Source organism: Chelonia mydas, chromosome 1 (assembly GCF_015237465.2).
Source record: "Chelonia mydas isolate rCheMyd1 chromosome 1, rCheMyd1.pri.v2, whole genome shotgun sequence".
NCBI classification, from domain to species: Eukaryota; Metazoa; Chordata; order Testudines; family Cheloniidae; genus Chelonia; species Chelonia mydas.
The window spans coordinates 155,168,912-155,195,071 of NC_057849.1; the positions used below are offsets into that span (position 1 = coordinate 155,168,912).

A 26,160-nucleotide genomic window follows, 5' to 3' on the forward strand; every position below is an offset into this window, starting at 1 on the left:
TCAACAAGGACAAGTGCAGAGTCCTGCACTTAGGACGGAAGAATCCAATGCACCGCTACAGACTAGGGACCGAATGGCTCGGCAGCAGTTCTGCAGAAAAGGACCTAGGGATTACAGTGGACGAGAAGTTGAATATGAGTCAACAGTGTGCCCTTGTTGCCAAGAAGGCCAATGGTATTTTGGGCTGTATAAGTAGGGGCATTGCCAGCAGATCGAGGGACGTGATCGTTCCCCTCTATTCGACATTGGTGAGGCCTCATCTGGAGTACTGTGTCCAGTTTTGGGCCCCACACTACAGGAAGGATGTGGAAAAATTGGAAAGAGTCCAGCGGAGGGCAACAAAAATGATTAGGGGACTGGAACACATGACTTATGAGGAGAGGCTGAGGGAACTAGGGATGTTTAGTCTTCAGAAGAGAAGAATGAGGGGGGATTTGATAGCAGCTTTCAACTACCTGAAAGGGGGTTCCAAAGAGGATGGCTCTAGACTGTTCTCAGTGGTAGCAGATGACAGAACAAGGAGTAATGGTCTCAAGTTGCAGTGGGGGAGATTTAGGTTGGATATTAGGAAAAACTTTTTCACTACGAGGGTGGTGAAACACTGGAATGCGTTACCTAGGGAGGTGGTGGAATCTCCTTCCCTAGAAGTTTTTAAGGTCAGGCTTGACAAAGTCCTGTCTGGGATGATTTAGTCGGGGATCGGTCCTGCTTTGAGCAGGGGGTTGGACTAGATGACCTCCTGAGGTCCCTTCCAACCCTGATATTCTATGATTCTATGATTCTATGATCACTGTCTCAAATCCAGCCCAGGTTAGTGATCAAAAGTCATTAATTATTTGTATTATGGTAGCACCCACAAAACCAATGAATTACAAAGTGTCTTTACCAAAGAGTGCCACTATGTGGCCAGTGATCATAGGGTTACCAAAAGCTTTGTTGGCACAGTAAGATCACCAGTGATGGACATAAACTGAATATCCAGCCAGGCCATCTTAAGGACCTAGCTAGAGTTTGACCTGGATGGCCCTTCATCTGCAAGGAGGCTACATCCCTTTGGGATTTGCCCTAGTGATGATGATGAGCTCCCACAATATACTAGTATGTGCTGTCTAAATATAGAGAAATACTACTAATACTGCTCTGCCCTAAGAAGCTCACAAATGAAGGGCAAGGGAGAGGGATAAAATGTACCAGTTTACTAGCCCTGCTGTTTGCATTGAATATTCGTGTTTGGAAGTGGCATCCCCTGCCTTAAAGAGTTCCCTCTGGAACTGCTGACAGTGTTGAGTTAAATAGAGAGAGAGATGGGCTTAATAGATATGGGATAGTTAGAATGCCTTCAAGTATTGTCATAATTGTCAAACCATGGACATACTAGTAGCACTGTAGATCAGGAATTTGACTAGTCACATCTATTATTCTGTGTTCATACAGTTAATGGCAGAATGGGGCTTCAATCTTGGTTAGTTCCTAGACGTGACCATAATAAACAAAGGAAATGCTACCCTGAGAAGCAGTACTTCGGAGTCACGGGGTCAGGCAGCCCTGGTTGGCAGGTGTAGCAATGCAACTTCATGGATGGCATTTCCAGCAGTGAATCATTCGTGAAGGGTTCTCTTGCGCCTCAGCATACCCACATGTAAACTGATATTTGTGGATTTCCCATGAACAGTTAGGAAAAGCAGATACCCAATCCCTGTGCAACTCTAAGTAGACTCTTTATCCAACTATCCCAAAGAATCTTCAAGTAATTTTTGTTCCAACCTGAGAAAGACCCCAATTTGGGGATTTAAATTCAGGGCTTCTACTTCTCAAACCATTAAACAGTGAGAAAATCATGGGCCGATAGTGACCCACATCAAAACAAAACATTTCAACATTTCAGCGTTCCCAGATAGAAATGTTTTAGTTTGGTTTGTTGAAGTGACCCAGAATACTTTGTTTCTAGTCGGTTCAACATTAAACTACATTTCCCTATTATGGTGCATTTTCTTATGGGAGTTGTAGTTCAAGTTGCCAGATGCCTCCATTCTTCTCCATGGGCAAAGCTCCCTGGCCTGACTACATTTCTCATGCGACTCCCATTATGCACCATGCCACTCAGTGAGAACACTGTTGCATCATAGGAGATGTGGTCCAGTCAGGGAGGTCAGCCCATAGGACAGAATGGGGGCCTGAATGACAATTCCCATGAGGCAACGCATCACAGTAGGGAAATGCAGTTTAATGTTCAACTGACTCTAAATGAAGATTGTTCAACATTGGGTTTGTTCAACAACTCTTGAACCAACCAAAAACTAAATATGTCATTTTGCTTTTCCTAATGAAAACTTTCAACAAAATACAAAATTTCCATAGGAAAATTTTGATTTCATGGAAACTGCATTTTCTGTGAGAAAATCATTCCCATGGAAGATTCCCTACCAGCTCTAACACCTACTACATCTGTGCACATATGCATGAGAAATGACAGATAACACTTTTTCACAGCAAAGAGAGATGTAATTTCACGTGTACTTGTCTACCCTATAGAAAAGCCACTTGTCTGTGAAAATCAAAGTCCCTGTAGTGTATGTTTTTCATAAGATTCAGAAGGGAGAGGAATTAAGAAACTCTTTTAACCAGCCTTATTTGCTCCAAAATAAATAGCTCCTCTAATTGTTTCTTTTTTGGAGATGCTATTTGTTTTATTTCTTTGGTCCTTCAGGGAGATAGCGGGGGACCCTTAGCCTGTAAAGATATGAACACCTGGAAGCTGGTAGGAACTACCAGCTTTGGGATGGGCTGTGCAGAAGTAAATAAACCAGGAGTCTACAGCCGTACCACCTCATTTCTTGACTGGATACATGAACAAATGGAGGTTTGTTTTTCCCCTCCCATCTTTTGTCTGATAATCAGATTTTGCTCTTACTTCAAGTAGGTCCATTGCTTAGAATGAGAGGACTCCAACAATGCCTATACAAGCAGTGCGGCTACCTTACTGGGGCAGTCAACATTTTAGCTGTGTCTGGGAGACACAAAGAGAAAGGAGGGGATGACCACTTAGGATGACTACCAGGCAATTGCTAGTGGTAGCCGATGATGTGATGTTTTATTTCTCAAAAAAAAAAAAAAAAAAAAAAAGCTTTAGCAATAAAGTATATATTTCACTTTTATAATTTCTTACAATGTGGATTACCAGTTTCTGGACTTTGTTTAAATCTGAGATCATTGTGCCCCAGTAATAGCTTGATATATTATTGGTGGGGGTGGTAGCACTGCCTACGGTTAAGGTTGCCCAACACTCTCCATGATAAGACCCTGTTTTTCAGTCATTTATAACTTTGCCAATCTCTGATTGCCTGAGTTGAAATTATCCATGCTGGGTGTCTGCCTCAGGCCGAATTTTTTGGAACGTTTGAGCCAAAACAGTTCAACCACTTCCAAGAACAAAGCTAGGGGAAAAAATGATTGTTTTGCTCAAGTTAAAAAATTCTGGTGACCTATTCTTTGAACTGCCCGATCACCCCCATGCTTTAGAGAAGGAACTTGAAATTTGCATGGCAGTGGCCTCTGTGTCAGGGATATGTCTTTTACTATCCTTATGAAATTCTGCCCAAATTTGGCCAAATCATAGTTTAGCTTTAGAAAAATCACAGTGCACACATGCTGAATAGAGACCTCAGATTTTAGAAGCTAAATTCCTTCAGTCCCTCTGCACTGACCATGCTATAGCTGTACAGTGGGCTGTACTGGGCACCACAAACCTCAACGCTTGAGAGCGGATAGCTTGTCTCTCCTGTGCTCCCAGTGACCCCCCTTTCATAGCTTCATCCAATCCATTCTCCTAAGGGCTCCCATTTGAATGGGGGATCATCAAGGTTTAACCACCTACGTTGTCCCTGGCCTGGGAGAGAAGTGCTACAGCCCTGATGGCAGATGGTGGATTCTACATACACCAAGGGATCCAATGATACAGCAATTTCATAAAATCAACCAGAATTAATAAGTTGCACATAGATTCCCCAAGTTGTCACAAAGATGATACCCTTAAAGAGCTAAACATGGCAAGGCCGGAAGCCATGCACTGTCTAGGGATGTGGCATTTGCATGTACATTCCGTTTTATAATGCAAAACTTCATTTAGACACAGTCAAACTTGGTCTCAGACTTCTAGAAGCACACAAATGCTTTGCTAAACCTCTGTCTGCTGTAGTCATAATGAAATTACTTTTTATAACCCTATAATACCTGAGAAAAGTCAGTTGGTGATGTTTAATAAGGTATTTTCTCAACATTCAGACTAGGTTTTCCACCCCGCACCCTCACCCCTATTAATGACATATCCCAATGGGGAGGAAATGAAACCACGTCAGGCCTTGTCAGAATGTAACTGATCTATTATTAACCTGAATGAGTTACACAATGAGGAATATTACACATTGCCAATTAAACTTGAATTAGTGAGACGTGTCCCCACCCCAGCAATAAAACCAAAACCCTGCCTAGCACCTAGTACCAACCACCTGCACCCATACACAGTACTTCCATCAGCCTGACTAATGTGCCTTTCAGCCTCCTCATACAGCGCCAGTGCTCCCACACTTATGCCCAGTTGTTCTGTCCCCCACCTTCAGTCCCCAGCAAGGCTGAGAACTACTGGATTAAAGCATTCAAAAGTATCAATGAGATTTGGTGAGCAGAAAGGTGTTTCTTCAGATTCTCAGTAAATAGAATGGGAGCTAGTCTGTACCTTCTTTCAGTGCAGGGCATATTTTTCTGAAGAGTTCTTACTACGATCTAGAATTAGAGGTAATTTCAGCAGTCATTTACTGTGCTATGTGGATTAAAGAAATCGTGACTTTAGAATCATTTCATGAAGCAGTAAGAGGAATATTTTAAAAGATGCAAACATGTTTTTTATTTTCAGAGAGAAGAACTGCAAACCTGAAGATAGCACTGATTCACTAAACTTTTGAAACTTGATTTCAAATTCCTGCTCCACAGAATCATGTACTCCATCCCATGGACTCTTATATAGTATTTTATATTAACAGCAATTACTTTCTATCATCTCTTCATTGGTACTCAGAACTTACTGTATTTAACAAAAAAGAACAATGGTCTCTTCTGGTTTTGTTCAGCCCCTTTCAGATGTGAAAGGCAAGTAGGATTTGGGATGATGTGCATGTATGCTTTTTGGCACCTACATGTCTCATGTAAAGAAAAGACAGCAAGAAGACTGATAATACAGAGTGCTACAGGAATTAAAAATTGACTTGGGTGGTACTAGCTAAAAATTGCAGAGCAGGAAATTCAAATCAGTGGCTATTTTTATATTTCCTTTCCAGGGATCAGAGTACAAGAAGTTTATTCTCCTCCTAGATCTGTGCACATTCAAGCTACATACTCCACTACACAGCTATCGTCAGATTTCTTTGTTAACTAAATTGACAGAAAGAAATATCTGGTGATTTTTCAAGTATGCTCCATTCTCCATTATTAAAAGAGATCTAGCCCAGATCCACTTGTATCTTGCTGAAAACATACCTTAGTTTGACTCAGATATTTCACGGTGTTGTAAATGATTGGCTCTGAAATTGGCAAAATGGAATTTTGCACATAAATTCAGAGACCGTCTTGAAGATAGTTTAGCAGAGTCTCCTTTGTTGCTTTTTGATGGATTATTAAATTAAACACACATGTTGCTACAACTAAAACATGCCATAGAGCACGATAGCACAGCATGGTATAGAACCACAGAAATATCTGGCCGGAAGAGACCTTGAGAGATTATCTGGTTCAGCTCCCTGCACTGAGGCAGGACCAAGTAAACCCAAACCATCTATGACTATCTATAAATATATCCAGTGTTTCAAAATTACACAAGAAGCCCACAAAAGCTCTCTCCAGAGAGAGCAGTAAGTTTTGTATTGTTTATGCACCTTCCCCAAAAATAGCATTCTGCTTGAATCAGTCTCACGAAGATAACCAGCTTATGAGGGGGAAAGGCATATAAAGTGCTGCTGTGGTTTCCTGACTTACGAGCTGTTAAACAGCTGCCTCTTGTGGTTATGTTACAAAATACCCAGTATTTTATATCCGTTCTTTGTAAAATTATAGAAAACTAAGTATTTCTTATTTTAGAAAGCACTTGTGGGGGGCTGGATAGCTCAGGTAGTTGATAATGGTATACAGAAGTTTTAGTCACTGATTCAAAGCTGGTCCAACCTAATACCACCATTGGATGGCTGACTGCAGGACGATATATTTGTAATGAGGTCTGGACACAGGCAAGTTGCCAGCAGATAGTTATCCACATCACAAAAACCCTTCCTGGCCATCTCAGCAGAGAGCAAAAGGATGAAATCGGAACTATGCTGTCACCTGTGGAGATCGGGTCAAAGTTGAGAGACAATGGCAAACCAATGTGAGAGAGTTTGAACTGTCACTGCCCATATTGTGCTGTGGATACACCGAATACTTTGGTTTCAAAGGTGGCTATTCTAGTAACTTTCAATAGGACTAAGTGTTCATAAAAGAAAACTAAAGACTGCATTTAGTTACAAAGAATAATAAATTATTCAATTAAAATATATTAAGTGTCAGAAATAACAACAACAGTAAGCTGCCATTTTGATACTTAGTGGCAAATTAGGACTGAAAGAATTCAGATCTCATTGTGAATCAGAGTTTCAAAGTTACTTTATGGTTTAATTGTTTATTAATTTCTCATTTGGTTATTCTAATAGATCTAATCAGTCTCATGTATTATTAAAATGGCAAACACCAAGAGACATACCAGTACCATTCACCGAACTGAGACAGTGATGTATTTCTAGAAACTGCTTTGAAATTCCTTTTAAACTATTCTTATTTCCTAAGTAAGATTATATAATAAATAATCACTGCAGTTTTCCTTTAAATGAAAACATATATATATTAATGCAAAGTTCAGGTGGCAATCCTTGAAAGAAAAAGTGATATGTAAAGATGAAAGAAATTCTCCACAAGGTAATTGAATTTCTAGTCTCTACATGTGCAGTTTTGCAGTTGTGGTTAAAGTCTAATTTGCAGGATGATTTTAGGACCATATTGTATATGTGTAAACCATCTAAATACCATACTGGCATGTTTTCAGTTCTTGCCTCTGGCCGTGACTTCTATTCTTTTCATCCAATGGCTATTTTAAAAATATGCACAACCCTTCCCCGCCTTCTTCTTACCCCCCCAATGGGGGATGGGGGCGAAGAGGCTTCAGTTTAATAAGGTTTTCTCTACAATTCCCTGGTAAGTGCCTCAGTGTTTGAAAATCTTTGTACTATAGACATGTATATTTGTTACATTATTAAACAAGCTGATTAAACAGCTTGAAAATTGCTCAGTCACAATTGAAAGAACTGGGATTGACACAGGATTACATTACAGTCAAAAGGAAAAGGAGTCCTCCCTTTCTTTTTGCGGATACAGACTAACACGGCTGCTACTCTGAACCCTGTCATTACGGTCAAAGTATCCTTTAGATATATGACACACTTGGTGTGACATGCTATGTGCAAGGATACACAGACAGCAACACCTTAAAAAAAAGGCTACAGTCTCAGCAAACTGATTAGTGGTTTTAGAGTTAAATGTGCAGCATGTTTCGAAAAATCCTTCACCATCATCAGTGGATGGCAGGAGAGGACCACAGACTTCATTAAACCAAAGGAGGCAAGGTTAAAAAATGTGCTACCACGATCTGGTAATTATAAAATAGAAAATTGTACTTGCCTTTGGCCAATCAAGAATTCATTTTTTTCGCTTAAGATATTCAAAGGAAAATGAGATACATGTGTTTGATTCTTTTTTAGGTGAATGAATGACAGCTGTTGTGCTGTTGTTTCTCTTTGTTCTGAATTACTTCTCACTTCTCTAGTTCTGTATTAGTCTAAGAACACAGACGCAAGAACTGCATAGTGAATTTTTTAAAAAGGGCAGAGAAGCCTCAACCAACCCTTTTAAAGGGCTCTAGGGAACTGAAACTGACCTGAATAACAAGTGAGTGCAACATGGGAGTAGTTTGAACTCCTATACCCCATGCGCCTCACCACAGACCTATAGGATTTAACTGTTGTGTTGCTGACCAATGCCTCAGAGCAGCATTTGGGTGTAGTCTAACCATCAAGGGACATGCTGTGTCTGATTCCTCTATTAAAAGCCTACCTTCTGCGGGTACATCTTTGGAAGCATTTCACAATATGTATATTGGCTTTCTTCTTTTCAACAAAGAGCTGGCACGTAGCAAGGGAAGCAGTATCTCATTTACAAGTAACTGAAATCTGAGATTTCACACAGTACAGGAAGATGCAAGCCAAATTTGTCTGTTTAACTTTCGGGTAGGTACAAGGTAGCCATAAGGCATGCTTACCTCGAGTGTACCTTGACTTTGATCTCAAGAGTCGCATCCAACATTTAACTTTAATCTCCATTTTCATGTAATCTAGGCTGAGTTGTTGCTGTGATTTTTTTATGTTTGCTTTGTCTTTTTTGCAGTTTTCATGTCTGTTGGACACTAGTCTCGGTGACAGAATGAAAATTCACCTTTGTCAATTTGGAAACCAGCTGGCAAGTGACTTTAATCGTTATGCTGCCAAACCTCATATAGGGGAAGTAAAATACAACCTCACGGATTGCTCAGAAAAATGGTGATCTGCCCTAGGGCCAGATCCTAATCTCACTGAAGTCAGTGGAAAAGCTCCTACTGATTTAAAAGGGAGTTGGATTTGAACCCTAGTCTTTATTTTCAGAAGTGCTTTGGAAATGTATCAAAGTCTTGGACATACAAAGTTTTTATGAATCATCAGCAAAATGAGCAGTTAATTCAAGGCTACTTACTATCTGCTTTTACAAGACACAGATGACGTATGCCTTCAGTGTTTAATACATTCACACAGCGAAAATAACTTTAAAAGAAAATTAGGAGGTTTTGAAACAAGGCCATCGAAGCAAGTTAATTATAGTAAAGGAGTAAACAAATCTTAACTAGGTGCAGTTTTGTAGTATCTGGGGTCTGATTCTGCTACATGTACTTATGTCACGTATCGCACGCACTGACTGGATCCCTTGCAGAGTATGGTACAGCTCACTGTGAGTGGAGAATGATCAGTCTCTAGCTGCTCTGAGGCAGTGGTGGCACTTTACATTGAACTTAGAATTTGCTTGTGTGTGTATGATGGTAGCACCCAAAGGCCACAGTGGAGACTCGGGCCCCATTGTGCTAGGTGCTGTGCAAATATATCATCCATGGAGAACTTACGGTGTAAAGATGAGATGCAACACATGAATGTGAAAATAGGAGGGTAACAGTAACAATGTCTTGCAGTTACACGGGCTCACAGTGCAAATGACTTGAAGGGTTTGATCATTTAAATTTGTAAAAATTCCCCCATAACACCGTAATTCCCCCCTGCCCCAAATTCATCAAGCCCCCTCCCCCCGTCCCTCTCTCCCTCCCTCCCAAGATCCCTTTATTCCCTTGCTTCTCAGCCAGTTGACTCTGGGATTGCAGCCTATTTTCTTTGTATTTATTCATGTTTTTTCTCCCTTTCTATGCAAACCATCTTCCAACTACCCTTTATTTATGAATGTCTTTAAACAACAGCTTATCCCCAAAACTCCCTCAGATGAAATATGTGTGTGCGGAGGGGCTAAGCCTCTCCACCTGGGCTGTCTTTCCCATGAGGTGCTGGAGGCCTTTGGAGCCCTAAGGTTCCTCTCCCCCTCTCAGAGACAGCAGTCAGTCCTTGCAGGGTTCAGGTGCAAGGGGGCATAAAGTCCCTTGACCTGTTATGGCACATATGCTCTGATGTCACTGTGGTCCAGTTGCCATGGGGCTGTTAGGATTAAGCCCCCTTCTCAGCTTTCGCCCACTTCCCCCATGTAGGGTGACCACCTTTTCAAAAGACAAAAGCAGCATGCATGCAGGAGCCCTGTCCCCCTCTATGACCCCAGCCCCCGCTCCTCCTCTTCACTTAGCTGCCCGAGGAGCCCAGACTGCTGTGGGGAGCCCCAGGCCTTCCACCTGTCCAGGGCAGGGGGGCAGAGGGCCTCAGCGTAGCCCCTGGCCCATGTCCCCCCCCCTTGGGGTGAAGTGCCCAGGGCAGGTGGAAAGTCTGGGGCTTCCAACAGTGGCCCAGGCTCCCTGGGGGCTTTTACCACAGCCCGGCTCCGGCTTCTGGCCTGGCCAGGGGGTGGAGCCTTGGGCAGGAGAGGAGGAGCAGGGCCCCATGGCGAGCGAGGGCTAAGGCCCACCTCAGCCCCTACCACCAGGAATAGGCTGGTACCAGCCCTGAGCCTCAGGCAGGCTCAGAGTGGCGCTGCAGGGAATCCGGGACAAATACTGTTCTGGAATCATTCGGCCCAGGACCGGGACTTGAACTCTGCATTTTGGGACTGTCCCACCCAATTCAGGATGGGTGGTCACCCTACTCCCAACCAACATTCATATCTGGCCTTCCTGCCATGGCCAAATGGTGGCTGCAATATGTTACAGACTCCCCAAATGAGTGACGCTCAAAATATTATTCATTCAGGAAACTTAAAACACTGTTTTGCTTCCTTGACGCAAACAGCTCTTTCTATAACCTCAGTTTTTAGATACTAGATCTGTGTGGAACGTAGGTAATTTTAGGACTACAGTGAAAGATGTTGGAGGGGTGAGCCTGCAGTCATTCTTCCACCCTCACAAAATAGCTCACAGAGACTCAAACTACTGACCTCACTGGGGTTCCGAGGTTGTCTGAGCTGCACACTCTGGTGTTGGTGGGACTACTGGTGGAAAGTGAGGGACTACTAAAGTTATGGACCCCCAAAGTCCTGACTGCGTATGTATAGAAGAAGCAAATTAAGATTTATTAGGGCCCTGGGCACAAAGAACATTTGGGCCCCCTGCATCCCATTAAAAACACGAATGTATCAAAATGCATTAATACAAAGACTTCATTCAATGCTTACACACTGCAATAATAATCAAGCTCATCATATCCCATTTCATTATGCCTAAATTACTTGCTCAATTTTTCCCACATAGAAAATGAAGATGGCTAGATATTATCCATACCATTACATAAAGGTGTTCACTGCTAATCTGGACAACACTGGTGTTACAAGAATCAGTCGTTCACAGGTCAACACGTGGTTCTTTCATCTCCCCCAATTTTCTTAAACCTGACCATTATGCTTTTTTTTCACCTATTGATCCTGTTACAGTCCAATTTTTCTGCTGTTGAGCCAAAGATGTCTGAAAGACAACAGTCACAGTTCCAGAAAGTAATTTAACTAAAAGAAATAATCTTAACCTGAGGTAAAATTATTCCATTATTAAGAACTTTAAGTTTCAGCTAATGGTGAGAACTGATTTAAAACAAAGCTATGAAAAAAATGTTGAAAGAATCTGATGTGTGCCAAAGTGACTCTTTTGGCTTTCTGCCAAAGGCAATTCATGTCAGTCCAGGAGAAAGCTGGCATTATACCGATTAAGTTTTAGGACTCACTATTTCAGCTAATCAGAAACTAACTTATATGTAGACATTAAATGACACTTTTAAGAATAGGCCAGGTTCTGGTAAACCAGAGCAAACAACAGGATGTTCGGTCATTACTAAGCCAATGAGAATATAGTTTTTTCAACAATACTGAAGAGAGAGAATATTCATCACTCCATTCTACCAATGCCTCATCATCAGTGTAATGGAGGGAAAAAAGAGTCACTGGAACTGAAGGTCCTCACAAGATAAATTTCTCCTACTTCTATAACTACCTGGGTTTGTCCTTTATGTTTTATCCCCCAGCCAGGCGTGGCTTTGGCCTTCATATAGCAACAGTTAGCTCGTGACAACAGCTGATCCCACTGACGATCTTTGTTAAGTAAATCTGGATGGGCCACAATTCATTTGTGAAATTCATAGTTAAGTGAGTGGGGTCTGGACCAGTGTAAACAGTATCACATCAGTCCATGCTGGATGAGGGGGGAAATACACACAAAGATCTTAAAAGTATGGCAGCTGAGGATCTGCCCCTGAATGTACCTCATAGTATACGTAATTTTTATTTCTTTGGACCAGAGCCTGCCTATTTATTTATTTAATTAGAGATATATTTTTATTGATAATGTCAATTTAATGTGAATTTGATTAAGAAATTTAAATTTAGTACATTGATACCTTGACCAGTCCATCCCAGCCACACTTTTTTAAAAAAATAGAAAACCCTAGGAGACATACCAGCCACTAGCTATCCCACAATCACCCACCAAACCATCCATGATTTGAACTCTAGATCAAACAGCCATTTATCTCAGAGTGTGCAACTTAAATTTTCTCCTCTTCGGGAGTCAAATCCAAATTTGTTAGTTTCATGTTCATATTCACTTGAACTTCAAGCCATCCCTTATGGAAAAGTCTTGAATTTGGTAGAAAATGGTAACCAAACTATAGAATTCTAGGGCAGGGATATTGTTCTCTAACAAACCCTATAGCAGATATAGCTTCCTCTGTTAAATGGTACAGATTTTTAGAGTAATTTCTAATGAATGTTATTGAATCACTTTAGAACCCCCTGGGCTTCATCTCAGTTTCTCTGGGATGTTCCCAGGTAGAGGTCACCATAGGGGAGAACATAAAGATCTTCATAGTAAGGCTAGCCCCAACCCTAGCCTACCCCGTTATCTTGGGTTGGGTTTGGGAGCACTTCTCTGACATGTTGAGGGGATGTAGACCTGCTCCTGGAGGAAGTGCTCAAGGGAACCAGGGCAGTCAGGGATCCCCAGCCCACGACACTGGTTGAAGTAGGCCAGGAATGGGGGGTTCTAGCTAAGAGGAAGTGCTGCTGGAAAATCCTCCTAATGAGGAGGCATTACAAACCCTGCTCCAAGAAGGGGACTTACTGACCAGAGAGGCGGACTTCATGAAGGACCAGAGGGAGGATGAGACCTTGAGTAGTGCATATGAACAACTGCCAGTGGTTAGCAGGGAGGTCGTAGATCCCCACTGGGCTGCACAGTACCCCTACTTTGAACTCCCCGAGGAATGACTATATTGGCTGTAAAAAGACCATCGGATGTGGGAAACTGGATCACAACTCATTGTTCCTCAGCCCCTTTGATGAGAAGTCATGTGACTGGCCCATGCTATCCCCTCCACAGGCCATCTTGGACAGGAGAAAACTCTGGCCCAGATCTTAGACTACTTCTTCTGGTCTGGCATACATCAAGAAGTTAAACATTTCTGCAACTTCTGCCCTGAATGTCAGCTAGATGGGTCAAAAGAAGGGGTGAAAACCCCACTCCCCTCTCCCGGTCACTGCTGTCCCCTTAGAACAAATTGGTATTGACCTTGTCGGCCCTCTGGAAAAAAGTGCAGATGGATACAAACACTACTGGTGATAGTCAATTATGCTATTCACTATCCTGAGGCAATCCCACCACGTAACACCAATGCAAAGACTATTGCCACAGAACTATTGAAAGTCTTTGCTCAAGTAGGGGTTCCCAAAGAGATTCTCACCAACCAAGGCATGAACTTCACATCCTGCTAGATGAAACAAGTTTGTGATGGTGTGAAAATAAAGAATAATCTGCACCTCAGTTTATCACCTGCAGACGGATGGCCTGGTTGAACCAAACCCTGAAGCAGATGCTGAAAAGGTTTATGCCAGAAGACCTGTGTCATTGGGACCAGCTGATCCCCGTCCCGCTCCTGTTTGCCATTCGGGAAGTCCCACAATCCTCTACTGAGTTGTCTCCAGCTCTTGTATGGGAGACGGCCCTGGGGAATCCTCAACCTGATCTGGTAGATGTGGGAAGGACAAACTCTTAGACCTCAGAATGTCCTACAGTATGTGTTGAGACTTGGGGGAGACTTGAGAATGTGGGAGCTTTGGCTAAAGAAAACCTCTTCACTGCCCAACAGACACAGGAACATCCTATAATAACGGGGCACAGGTATGCACTTTCAGGCCAGGTGATCGGGTCCTCCTTCTACTCCCAAATACGGAGTCTAAACTACTGGCCAAGTGGCCCTAAAAAATAGCACAGTCAGGCCAGTCATGATGAGGTTAGACAGCCCGATTAACAGAAACCCACCCAGATCTATCAGATCTACCTGCTGAAGGCGTGGAAAGAACAAGAAAGCCTATTCGTCGCCCTCTACCCCCCGAACCAGAACTGGGGCCCCAAGTGCCTTACACCCTGTTCCCAGAGGCTATACAGATAGTGGAACAACTTTGTCCCTAACAAAGGCCCCAGGTGCAGAGCCTCGTGAAAGCCTTCCCAACGATGATTTCGAAAACCTCAGTACAAACTGGCAGTAGCACCGTGCGGGTGGGTGGAGCAGGTCAGGGCGCGGGGGAACCTATTTTTCCAGGGGCCCCCAATTGGCCGGGGCCCCTGGGCACAGGCCCCGTTGGCCCAGTGGCTAATCTGTCACTGGGTAAGGAACCTGTTTCTGTGCTTGTTTCATTTCAATTAAGATGGTTAAAAGTAGGGCTGTCAATTAATCGGAGTTAACTCACGCGATTAACTCAAAAAATTAATTGTGATTAATCACACTTATAGCAATAGAATACCAATTGAAATGTATTAAATATTTGTTGATGATTTTCTACATTTTCAATATTGATTTCAATTACAACACAGAATACAAAGTGCACAGTGCTCACTTTATATTATTATTTTTGTTTACAAATATATGTACTGTAAAATGATAAACAAAAGAAATAGTATAGTTCAGTTCACCTAATACAAGTACTGAAGTGCAATCTCTTAAAAGGGTAATTTGTTTTGGTTACATAGCTACACTCATAAACAAAACAGTGTAAAACTTTAGAGCCTACAAGTCCACCCAGTTCTACTTCTTATTCTGCCAATTGCTAAAGACAAACAAGTTTGTTTACATTGACAGGGGATACTTCTGCCTGCTTCTTATTTACAATGTCACCTGAAAGTGAGAACAAGCATTCACATTCCAGAGGACATGCTTCCATGCTGATGATGCTCGTTAAAAAAATAATACATCAATTAAATTTGTGACTGTACTCCTTGGGGGAGAATTGTATGTCTCCTGCTCTGTTTTACTCACATTCTGCATATATTTCATGTTATAGCAGTCTCGGATGATGACCCAGCACATGTTCATTTTAAGAACACTTTCACAGCAGATTTGACAAAACGCAAAGAAGGTACCGATGTGAGATTTCTAAAGATAGCTACAGCACTTGACCCAAGGTTTAAGAATCTGAAATGCCGTCCAAAATTCAGAGGGACGAGGTGTGGAGCATGATTTCAGAAGTCTTAAAAGAGCAACACGCTGATGCAGAAACTACAGAACCCAAAACACCAAAAAAGAAAATCAACCTTCTGCTGGTGGCATCTGACTCGGATGGTGAAAATGAACATGCGTTGGTCCACTCTGCTTTGGATTGTTATCGAGCAGAACCCATCATCAGCATGGACGCATGCCCTCTGGAATGGTGGGTGGAGCATGAAGGGACATATGAATCTTTAGCACATCTGGCACATAAATATCTTGCAACGCCAGCTATAACAGTGCCATGCGAATGCCTGTCCTGACATTTGGGTGACATTGTAAACAAGAAGCAGGAAGCATTATCTCCTGAAAATTGTAACCAACCCTGTTTGTCTGAGTGATTGGCTGACCAAGAAGTAGGCCTGAGTGGACTTGTAGGCTCTACAGTTTTACACTGTTTTACACTGTTTTATTTTTGAATACAGTTTTTTAGCTATTCACAGTCTTTGTTTAATCCTGAGCATTTGCAAATTTGACTCCATCAGCTCAGGATTAAACAAAGACTGTGAATGGCTAGCCAACTACAAAAGCAGTTTCTCCTCCCTTGGCGTTCACACCTCAACTGCTAGAAAGGACCTCATCCTCCCTGATTGAACTAACCTCGTTATCCCTAGCCTGATTTTTGCTTGCATATTTATACCTGCTATAAGGTGTCTATAAGGTGCCACAGGACTCTTTGCCGCTTTTACAGATCCAGACTAACACGGCCACCCCTCTGATACTTAGTACTATTATACAGTACTATTATATTATTATACAGTACTATTGTTCGCTATTGACCTTCTACAGCTAGGATCATGTGGTCTAGCACAAGCCATCAGCACCAATACCCCATGAAGGGCACAAAAAGTTGGTGCAGATTCCAGTTGGGGCATCCCAGCCTTTATGCAACTTCCACTATCAGGGCCTCTGCTCTGATCTTACTCACCACCTCCTGGGTATAACCGAACTAAAGAAAAAGAAAATCTTGACACACTTTCTACCACAGACCCACTGAACTCCGATTTCCAGTCATCTGAGGATGTGTAAAATTTATCAGAGCTTTGCTACTTTATGATTCAGAAAAATACTTTTCATTGACCTGCAAACTTGATGGGAAAATCTGACCCTGAAATATTGGTTTTCCCTTTTTTTTCTACCCTCAGATTGTTAAAGAAAATATACCCTAGGAGCATACACCAGTAACTTCTCTGCCAGTAGAACCATTGATGAAGGAATGTGTTTAAAACTTGTGGTTTGTACTCTGTAATAATTCTGATTTCCAGGCCATTCCTGTCTTGGTTCTACTACTTTACAATGACACAGTTAATGACTGGACGTGGTGGGGGTTGGGCACCAACTCATTTTTAAACAAATTCCTCTTCACAAGTTAGTTCTGGGCAACTGTTTATCATTTTCAATTAATCCAAATAAAATATATAAATGGTGTGTCGCATACCAGTTTGTTTTTAATATTTCTAACATTTCCTCTTCCTTTCAAAATTATGACTCTGAGTCTCCAGTTTGTCTGTGCTGCATAATAGGGAGTGGTGGCCTCAAAAGCTGGCTGCAACTCCCTGATCCCTGACTGCTCACACCAGGGGAAGTTAGAACAGCAGAAGGCCTGCTCTAACTTCTGCCTTTGACGCCAATGGTCCATCTAGCCCAGTATCCTGTCTTCCTATAGCAGCTCATGCCAGGTGCTTCAGAGGGAATGAACAGAACAGGGCAATTATCCAGTGATCCATCCCCTGTCATCCAGTCCCAGCTTCTAGCAGTCAGAGACTCAGGGACACCTGGGGTTGCGTCTCTGACCATCTTGGCTAATAGCTATTGATGGACCTATCCTCCATGAATTTATCTAATTCTTTTTTAAATACAGTTTTGCTTTTGGCCTTCACAACATCCCCTGGCAGTGAGTTCCATAGGTTCACTGTGAGTTATGTGAAGATATACTTCCTTTTGTTTGTTTTAAACCTGCTACTGAATAATTTGATTGGGTGACCCCGGTACTTGTGTTATGTGCAGGGGTAAATAACACTTCCACATTCACTTTCTTCACACCATTCATGATTTTATAGACCTCTATCATATCCCTGGCCCTTGACTGTCTCTAAACTGAACAGTCCCAGTTGTCTTAATCTCTCCTCATATGGAAGGTTTTCCATACATCTAGTCATCTAGTCCCCTGCTTCCTCAGCTTTCCTTATACTTGAGGTACCTGTCATGTACAGTGCTTGGTCTGTGTGTTGTCAGTTTGATTTCCTCACTCAACCCTATTTACACAGCACATAAGGAATATAATTTAACCAAATTGCCTCTGTACAGAAGAACACAGCAGATGGAAATCAGAGTTAGAGTGTGTCACAGTTTCAGGGTAACTGAACCTTTAACCTCCTCTGTGGTCTACTGAAGGGGCCTCTAGCTGTCACCTCCTTCTGGGCAGGGACCCTTGTCCTGCTCCCTTCTGACAAGGGGTTTAATCTACAGCCCCCTTGTATTTCACTGTATTGCTAAAATATATTGCTAGTTGCTTGACTACAGTTGTGGTTTGATATTAAAAATGCTGAAGAGATCAAATAACCAAGCTTAGCCAATTCTTTGTCCAAGACAAAGCAATACGGTAGAGAAAAGAATGAGTTAATACATTACCAAATCCTACTGGGAAGCAAGTTCTCACGGCACGTTCAGTTCACTTTACAACCCCCAAACCTACCACTGTTTATACCAGACCTGTTTACACGTTAGAGGACTTCCTATATATCACCAAAGATGCAATGCTCCAATTTGGACCAGTTCCTTAACTTTTGTTTTGTTTTGGATGCTACATTCCAACCTCTCTTGGTGGAAGGCACAAGCTTTTGAGCAACACAGAGATCTGTGTAGTTCAAAAGCTTGAACCTCCCGCCAACAGAAGTTGGTCCAATAAAAGATATTACCTCACCCACCTTGTCTCTTTCATTACGGAAAAGGTCCTTTGGGTCACAGCTGTTTGTGGCATCAAAAGGAAGGCCTTTCTGTCAGTTCAAACTTGCCCTTTACACCCTTTCTTTGTGTCTCACATCTCTTCTGGGACTGCTCTGAACCAGGGTATGCAAACCACCCCAGGATGTGGTACTTCTCTGGAGCTGTTTACAGTCCCAGCAACAGCCATAATCAATCCCCACACACCTCTCTTTCTTCAGGGTTCTGTTTGTCTCTGCTGGGATAGTGCTACCTACAGGAGAGGAGAAAGTACTGCCACCAGATTCAGCCCAGTACTTCCTCCAGCCCCTACAGGTAATGCTGGTACTGCCAGACTATGTCAGTTTCACCCGGCATTACAAGGCTGGGTGCCAGGGTGTGCATATCACAAGAAAGGGAGAGAGGTTTTGGAACTAAGAAAAGAGATTGTTTCTTCTAGGCATGCACTTTGTCCTGGACTTCAGGAATGATTTCCAGGTGCTTCATGCTCTTAAAACCAGCTGCTTGGTTCCTCCTTGTCACACTCATGGATAAGCTGTCAGAGTTCAGGACTCTTCAGGTTGACCCTAGGCCTGTGAGCCAGGTACACCTGAAGATTGGGATCTCAGAGGAAACTCTGCCACACAGAGATAGGTCCGTTGCCAGAAATGATAGTGGCTGCTGAGAGTAGGTTGGGGGCACATTTTAAAGGTCCAACAGCTTGAGTCATGCCCCCCCCCATGTATGCCCCTCCCCTTCTTACTCTCAGCAGCCCCTCCCTGCAGCTCCCACGTGTTAGCTCCATGGGAGAGGCAGCAGCAAAAGCAGCGGGTCACCCTGCAGCTACCAGCTGCTTGGCCCTGCCTCTCTGTATGGCCACAGATCCCAGCTTGCTGGCTCCAGCAGCTAACATGCAGGAAGGAGGCCCGACCTCACCATGTGACAAGCGGGGCCAGCAAACCCGGACAAAAATTGGGGGCGGGGGCATGTGACCCCATGTGACCTCCCCTTCATGTGTCAACTCTGTCTCTTGCAGCAGATTCACCTGTATGTATCTAGGATAGGCCCTAAATAAACAGATCTGGTGTTAGGCATGTTCTGGGAGGTAGAATCCAAGTTAAACTTTTTGACTCACAACAGACCTCATGGGACATTTTAGAACACATGTTGATGGGTGTGTCAGTATAAAATAAGGAGCCAGCTGCTAACTATTTTATATCCTGTTCATATCCTGGTCAAAGATTATTTGGAAAGCAATCACATGCTAAATTTTAACCAGCTGACCACAGAGTGACTAAATCTACCAAGTGGAACTATTTTAACGCAGTTGATTGGTTATTACTATGGCAGGTAGAAGTATAAATAGGGAGAACTAAACTCTTGATGCTCACTCAGCAAATACCTCAAGCCCCAGGTATGTATTTCCCTTCTAATTTTTCTTCAGTGCTTTTGACTAAATAACTGTATTGATTATATTGTAAACTGTGATTGTTGCAGTTCATCCCAGAGACTGATTGTTATTCGGCGCAGAGGGAAAAAAACGTGGCCTGATTTTTTCCAAAGGTGCTGTGAACCCACAGTTCTCATTTGCTTCAGTGAGAACAGTGGGTGATCAGTACTTTGGAAAGCAGATAGTACATCAGAAGGGCCAAGAGGGAATCTGAGAAGCAAATAGCCAAAGATAAAGACAAAACCCAAGAAATTCTCAAAGAATATCAGAAGCAAGAAGCCTTTCAGAGTTTATTAAACTATTAGGGAGGAAAAGGACACTGCAGAGACGTTACTAAAAAAATACACCTCAGCCTTTCTAAAAGGGGATGATGGGCAGATACCTACCCCTGAGATACTTTATACAGGTGGTAATAAAGGTGCGGCACTGCTAGAGTGTGAGGTGTCAACGTAAGACATGCTGGAACAAATGGATAAAATAGAAGAGCAAGAAGTCATCTTGACTGGTTGGTGACTTGGCTGAGCTGCTAACAAAAATCTGTAATAGATAATGAAAATGAATTACTATGTTAGTAGATTGGAAGGTAGCCAATGTTGTTGCTATTTTTAAACAGATGCTTAGGGTGAGCCTGGGAACTACAGATCAGGGAGCCTTACTTCAGGACCAGGTATATTAAGTGAAAAAATAGAGAATTATAAAACACTTACATGATAGCTAGGGCCCTACCAAATTCACGGTCCATTTTGGTCAATTTCACGGTCAGAGGATTTTGAAAATTGCAAATTTCATTATTTCAGCTATTTAAATCTGAAATTTCACAGTGGTGTAATTAGAGGGCTCCTGACCCAAAAAGGAGTTGTGGGATGGTTGCAAGGTTATTGTAGGGGAGGGTGCGGTACTGCTACCCTACTTCTGCACTGCTGCTGGTGGCAGCGCTGCCTTCAGAGCTGGGCGGCTGGAGAGCGGTGGCTGCTGGCTGGGAGCCCAGCTCTAAAGGCAGAGCCACCTCCAGCAGCATTGCAGAAGTAAGGATGGCATGCTTTGATATCGCCACCTTTACTTCTACACTGCTGCCTGCAGAGCTGGGCCCTCAGCCAGCAGCCGCCACTCTCTCGCCACCCAGCTCTGAAGGCAGCGGCGCGGAAGTAAGGGTGGCATGGTATGGTAGTGCCACCCTTACTTCCATGCTGCTGCTGCTGGGGCGCTGCCTTCAGAGCTGAGAGCCCAGCCAACAGCTGCCACTCTTTGGCTGCCCTGCTCTGAAGGCAGCACAGAAGTAAGGATGGCAATATTGTGATCCCCCCGCCCACAATAACTTTGCAAACCCCCTGCAACTCCCTTTTGGGTCAGGACCACCAATTTGAGAAACTCTGGTCTCCCGCATGAAATTGTATAGTATAGGGTAAAAGCACACAAATGACCAGATTTTACAGTCCGTGACGCGTTTTTCATGGACATGAATTTGGTAGGGCTCTAATGATAGCATAAAGAGAGGACCAGCAACGCTTCTGTAAAGGAAAATTGTCCGGCTTACCTATTAGAATTCTTTTTAGGGTGCTAACAAATTAGTGGATAAAGGAGAACCAGTAGATATAATTTGTTTGGACTAGAGCTGGTCAGGAATTTTCCACGGAAACAGATTTTACTAGGAAAATGCCAATTTGTTGAAACAATGTTTGTGAAAACATATCAGTTTGAACAAACTCCTGACGAAACACAGGCTGGGCTGCTGGGGAATCTGGGCTTCCAGGATTCATGGCTGTGGGGCACCTCTGCCACGTGGACTGCCTTGGAAGCAGTTACAGCAGGGTTTCCTGCCTCCGTAGCTCTGGGGCAACCCCACTACGTGGAATGACTTGAGGCTGGGGACTGCAGAGTTTCCAGGGTTTGTGGTTCCAGAGAAACCCTGCCATGTGGACTGTCCCAGATTCTGGGGCCTCAAGGCTTCCATGCTCCCTGCTGCAGCCGTGTAAGTGTAGACAACCCCATGTATCTCAGGGGTAACGCTGCGGAAGCCAACAGAGTTACACTGGTGTATAATTGATTTGAGAAAAAAAATCAGATCATATGTATCTACTAGGATTAAAACTTGGTTTTCTCTCTAGCAAAGTTGTAAAAATATGTTTTAAATGTCCACACAGAGAAGAAACTACACATTATAAGACAGCTTAGTCACAGCCATGTTTATTACACAACCTTGCTTAAACATGGATATTTTTGCAGTGTAGATGGAGCGAAAAGATATACATGCAGTAGATGGATCATTGTCTGGAAAATGTAATCAGAATCTAGAAACTGATACAAGTCCTAGTCAAATCAATGGAAAGATTTCCATTGGCTTTAATGGATAGAGCCCATACAAACTGATCCAAAGATCCCTGAAGTCAGTAGGAGTCGTTCCATTGACTTCAAAGAGCTTTTGGATCAAGCCTTTGATTCATAGATATACCTGAGGATATGAAATGAGCCCCTCTAGATGTGAGAGATTTTCATCCTACATTCAAATTTTTCAAAAGAATCTGAAGGCTGAAGATTACGAAGTGAAATGGAAGAGAAGGGGGTTTGGTTACTGGTGGTGGTCCTGGTATTGGAATGCAGAATCCTGATTGAAGGAGGTGAAATACCAAGTAAGTACAATTAACATTTCATCCCAAGGTGATGATGTATGAGCCAATACAAAACTTCTATTGACTTCATATGATCATGGCTCATTCCCTACTCAAAGCAAGGTAATGTATCTATGGGAAATATGTCTTGGTTTCCAGTGTTCTCCCCCTACATCAGACTTTTGCTCTCTCTCAGAGATACTGGCTGCGAGATAGGCAACCATAGAATTTGTAGCTTCACCAATGAAAGTTCTAAGAAATGATCAAACCTTTCCTGAAGTAGAAACCGTCTCATGCGCAGTAATTAGAAGCATTGTCAGGAAATGGTTATTAAATGGGCAGCCTCTGTGCCTTCTCAGTAGACCTCTCTCCCAAAATGTAGTTTCCCATTTCAGGCCAGGAAACCCAGCAGGTCACCCTCCTAGAGTTACACTCTGCATCTCCTCGAACATGGTACCAGCGATCTCTCTAATCTGGCAGACAAAGACATACAAAGATCTAGTGGATGGAAATGAAGCTTGAAAAATTCAAACTGGAAATAAGGTGTGAATTCTGAAGAGTGAGGGTAATTAACCACTGTAAGATTTACCAAGGGATGCAGTAAATTCTGTATCACTTGCAGTCTTTTAAATCAAGCATAGCTGTCTAAGCGCTGCTCGTTATTGGGCTTTGATGAAGGGAGTAATAGGTGAAATTCTAGGGCTATGTTACGCAGAGGATTTTAATGGTACCTTTTGGTCATTCAGTCTGTGAATCTGTACATCTGTGAAGGCAAATCTTTGTCTTAGTTCCAAATGCAGAACAGACTTCAAATTTATTCTCCGGATTTTGATGACCACAGCGTATTTCAGGTGGCCGTTTAAATTGAAACTACATAATTTTTAAGGATAGGGGACTAATGGCCATCCTTTATATTAACATTCCATTCATACATAGTTAATCCATTTTTAGAAATTGTTGGAGACAAACAGGTCATTAGTTTATTCATAGCCTTGTCTAATAACAACTTCTATTGATGTGTTTATAACCATCCATAACACTAATCCCATTTCTAACATGCACATAATAGCTAGTATTAATTTATTAACACTTTATATGCCATGCATAAATGAAAACTGAATATCAAATAAGACCAGAATAATAAATATCCAGGAATCCAGACAGGGCAATTCAACAACACATAGTTCAGAAAAACTCACTTTTAGCACCACCTTCCCTTGCAGTGACTATCCCCAGACGAGCATAACTTTATAAACGAACACTCTTAGCTTCCTTCTTTCAGCAAGAGTGTGTGGAAATCCTGTGTCTTATGTTAGCCAACGGAATTTCAATATTGAGAAAGATGACTCCCAGTATTTGTCTTCAAGAATACCAGACGTACCCTTTGTCATAAAAATAAAGGGAAGGGTAACCACCTCTGTGTATTCAGTGCTATAAAATCCCTCCTGGCCAGAGGCAAAACCCTTTCACCTGTAAAGGGTTGAGAAGCTAAGATAACCTCGCTGGCACCTGACCAAAATGAACAATGAGGAGACAAGATACTTTCAAAGCTGGAGGGGGGGGAACAAAGGGTCTGTCTGTCTGTGTGGTGTTTTTGCCGGGAACAGATCAGGAATGCAGTCTCAGAAACTCTGTTAAGTTAGTAAGTAATCTAGCTAGAAATGCGTTAGATTTCCTTTTGTTTAATGGTTGGTAAAATACTCAGTGCTGAATGGAATGTATAGTCCTGTTTTTGTGTCTTTTTGTAACTTAAGGTTTTGCCTAGAGGGATTCTCTATGTTTTTAATCTGATTACCCTGTAAGGTGTTTACCATCCTGATTTTACAGAGGTGGTTTTTATCTTTTCTTTAATTAAAATTCTTCTTTTAAGAACCTGATTGATTTTTCAGTGTTCTTAAGATCCAAAGGTCTGGGTCTGTGTTCACCTGTACAAATTGGTGAGGATTTTCATCAAGCCTTCCCCAGGAAAGGGGGTGTAGGGCTTGGGGGGATATTTTGTGGGAAGACGTCTCCAAGTCGGCTCTTTCCCTGTTCTTTGTTTAACACGCTTGGTGGTGGCAGCATAGGGTTCAAGGACGAGGGAAAGTGTGTACCTTGGGGAAGTTTTTAACCTAAGCTGGTAAGAATAAGCTTAGTGGATCTTTCATGCAGTTCCCCACATCTGTACCCTAGAGTTCAGAGTGGGGAAGGAACCTTGACACCCTTAGTGTGAGCTGTGTGACCAGGTAAACTACTCTGAACAGGAACTTTCCTGGGAAAACAGTGCTGTACGGGTTCCATGCAGGAAAAAGAAGCGGCAGAGCTCTCACGCGGGCTGGATTTGGGATGCCGTTTCACATTTCTGCTGAATTAGGCCGTGTATGCTCCGCTGCCGAGCCCAGTCACAGCAATGCTATGGGACTAGAAGGGGCGAGCTCAGTACTGGCAGTTTAGTAGAAGGTGGATTAGACTGGAATGGAGGAGAGCATGATTACAACTCTCACCTCTACTGACTGCGGTGACATTCCTATGCACTAAAGCAATCAGAGCTGGGCACCCAACTCTCTAAAGCCCTTTTCAAAATCCCACTCTACAGTGTTATAGTTTGTCAGGTTTTACTTGTAAGAACTGAGATTTCATTTCACAATTTCACATTTTTTCTACTGGTAGGGGTGTTTAAATTGAGGGGATTCCATTTTGAGAGAGCTATGAATTTTAACTTCTGAAAGCATAGGAGATAAATGACACTGCTCTTAAGCTAAAAATGTGAACAAGCAGAGTTCTGAAAACTAACCACAACCAGGAAAATACAGATATCTTGTACTTTGCCTTAACAGGTGCAGGTGAATGTGCTATGGACGTGAAAGAAAGAAAGGACTGTGGTTATGCAGGCATTTCAGTGAAAGATTGCACATCTAAAGGATGTTGTTTTGATGCAAAATTCCCAAATGTGCCCTGGTGTTTTTATCCTCACCTAAAAAAAGGTAACATACCTCTATGAAATGTGTATAATTATCCCATTACTTGAATGTACAAAACTAATGGAAGTGGAGAATGATGCTTGTTTTCTCCCCGGCCTGCATTATACTTTGTGCGATGCTGGCAAATCCTTTTTTGACAGAACTTCATTCACTCTTACTTTATTTTCTTATCTTTCTCCCTTATATACACTCATGGTATCACATGCTGCCCAGTGTGTTTCATTCTTTATTGGCTCCCTGTACTAGTCCTAGTCCAATCTCATCTTTAGTGGACCATGTGTGCCTGACTCAAAATAGCCAATAGTATGTAAAGTGGAGAGGCTACTGTGTCAGGTTCCCCCCGGGGTGCCACCTGGAACTGGGGTACCGCTGAGCCCTCTGACCCACCAGCTTGGGCTCCCACTCATACTGAGCTGCTGTGATAAGTTGCAAAGTCCTCCAAGCTTGTACTTTCACCAGCATTCACAATGACATTCAGTCTATGAATCTGTACTTCCTTGGAGACAAATCTCTGTCAGAAACTGCCTTACTTCCTAATGCACAACCACAGCATATTTCAGGTGGCGGCTTAAACCGAAACTACATAATTTTTAAGGATAGTGGACTAATGGCCATCCTTTATATTAACATTCCATTCGAAAAGGGTTTATAAAAATTAATAAATTACCAAGAGTTAATCTATTTTTATAAATTGTTGGAGACAAACATGTCATTAGTTTATTCATAGCCTTGTCTAATAACAACTTCTATTGGTGTGTTTATAACCATCCATAACACTAATCCCATTTCTAACATAATATCGCATAATATCGAGTATTCATTTATTAACACTTTATATGCCATGCATAAACGAAAACTGAATATCAAATAAGACCAGTATAATAAATGTCCAGGAGTCC

General features: G+C 42.5%; 2 protein-coding genes and 1 long non-coding RNA gene across 6 annotated transcripts in view; 2 read left to right on the plus strand and 1 right to left on the minus strand.

Annotated features, from left to right (window-relative positions):
- Positions 1 to 5,041, plus strand: part of TMPRSS3 (transmembrane serine protease 3) — a 31,620-nt gene extending 26,579 nt beyond the window's left edge. Inside the window, exons 12-13 of the mRNA XM_043538174.1 lie at positions 2,708 to 2,860; positions 4,910 to 5,041. Of these exons, the coding sequence (XP_043394109.1) occupies positions 2,708 to 2,860; positions 4,910 to 4,930 (174 nt within the window). The 3' untranslated portion in view covers positions 4,931 to 5,041. The remainder of the gene's footprint in view (positions 1 to 2,707; positions 2,861 to 4,909) is intronic.
- LOC122464077 overlaps positions 1 to 26,160 on the minus strand; it is a 61,004-nt gene that overhangs the window by 12,033 nt on the left and 22,811 nt on the right. The window lies entirely within an intron of this gene.
- Positions 6,087 to 26,160, plus strand: part of LOC119566755 (trefoil factor 2) — a 29,553-nt gene continuing 9,479 nt past the window's right edge. For 2 of the 4 annotated variants that reach the window (XM_043538175.1, XM_043538176.1), the window contains exons 1-4: positions 6,087 to 6,169; positions 18,034 to 18,045; positions 22,179 to 22,322; positions 25,118 to 25,264. In XM_043538175.1, coding sequence (XP_043394110.1) covers positions 22,241 to 22,322; positions 25,118 to 25,264 — 229 coding nt within the window. In that variant the 5' untranslated portion in view covers positions 6,087 to 6,169; positions 18,034 to 18,045; positions 22,179 to 22,240. Of the gene's footprint in view, positions 6,170 to 18,033; positions 18,046 to 19,630; positions 19,660 to 22,178; positions 22,323 to 25,117; positions 25,265 to 26,160 lie in introns of those variants that run through there. The other 2 variants (XM_037903444.2, XM_037903457.2) reach the window with 2 other exon arrangements.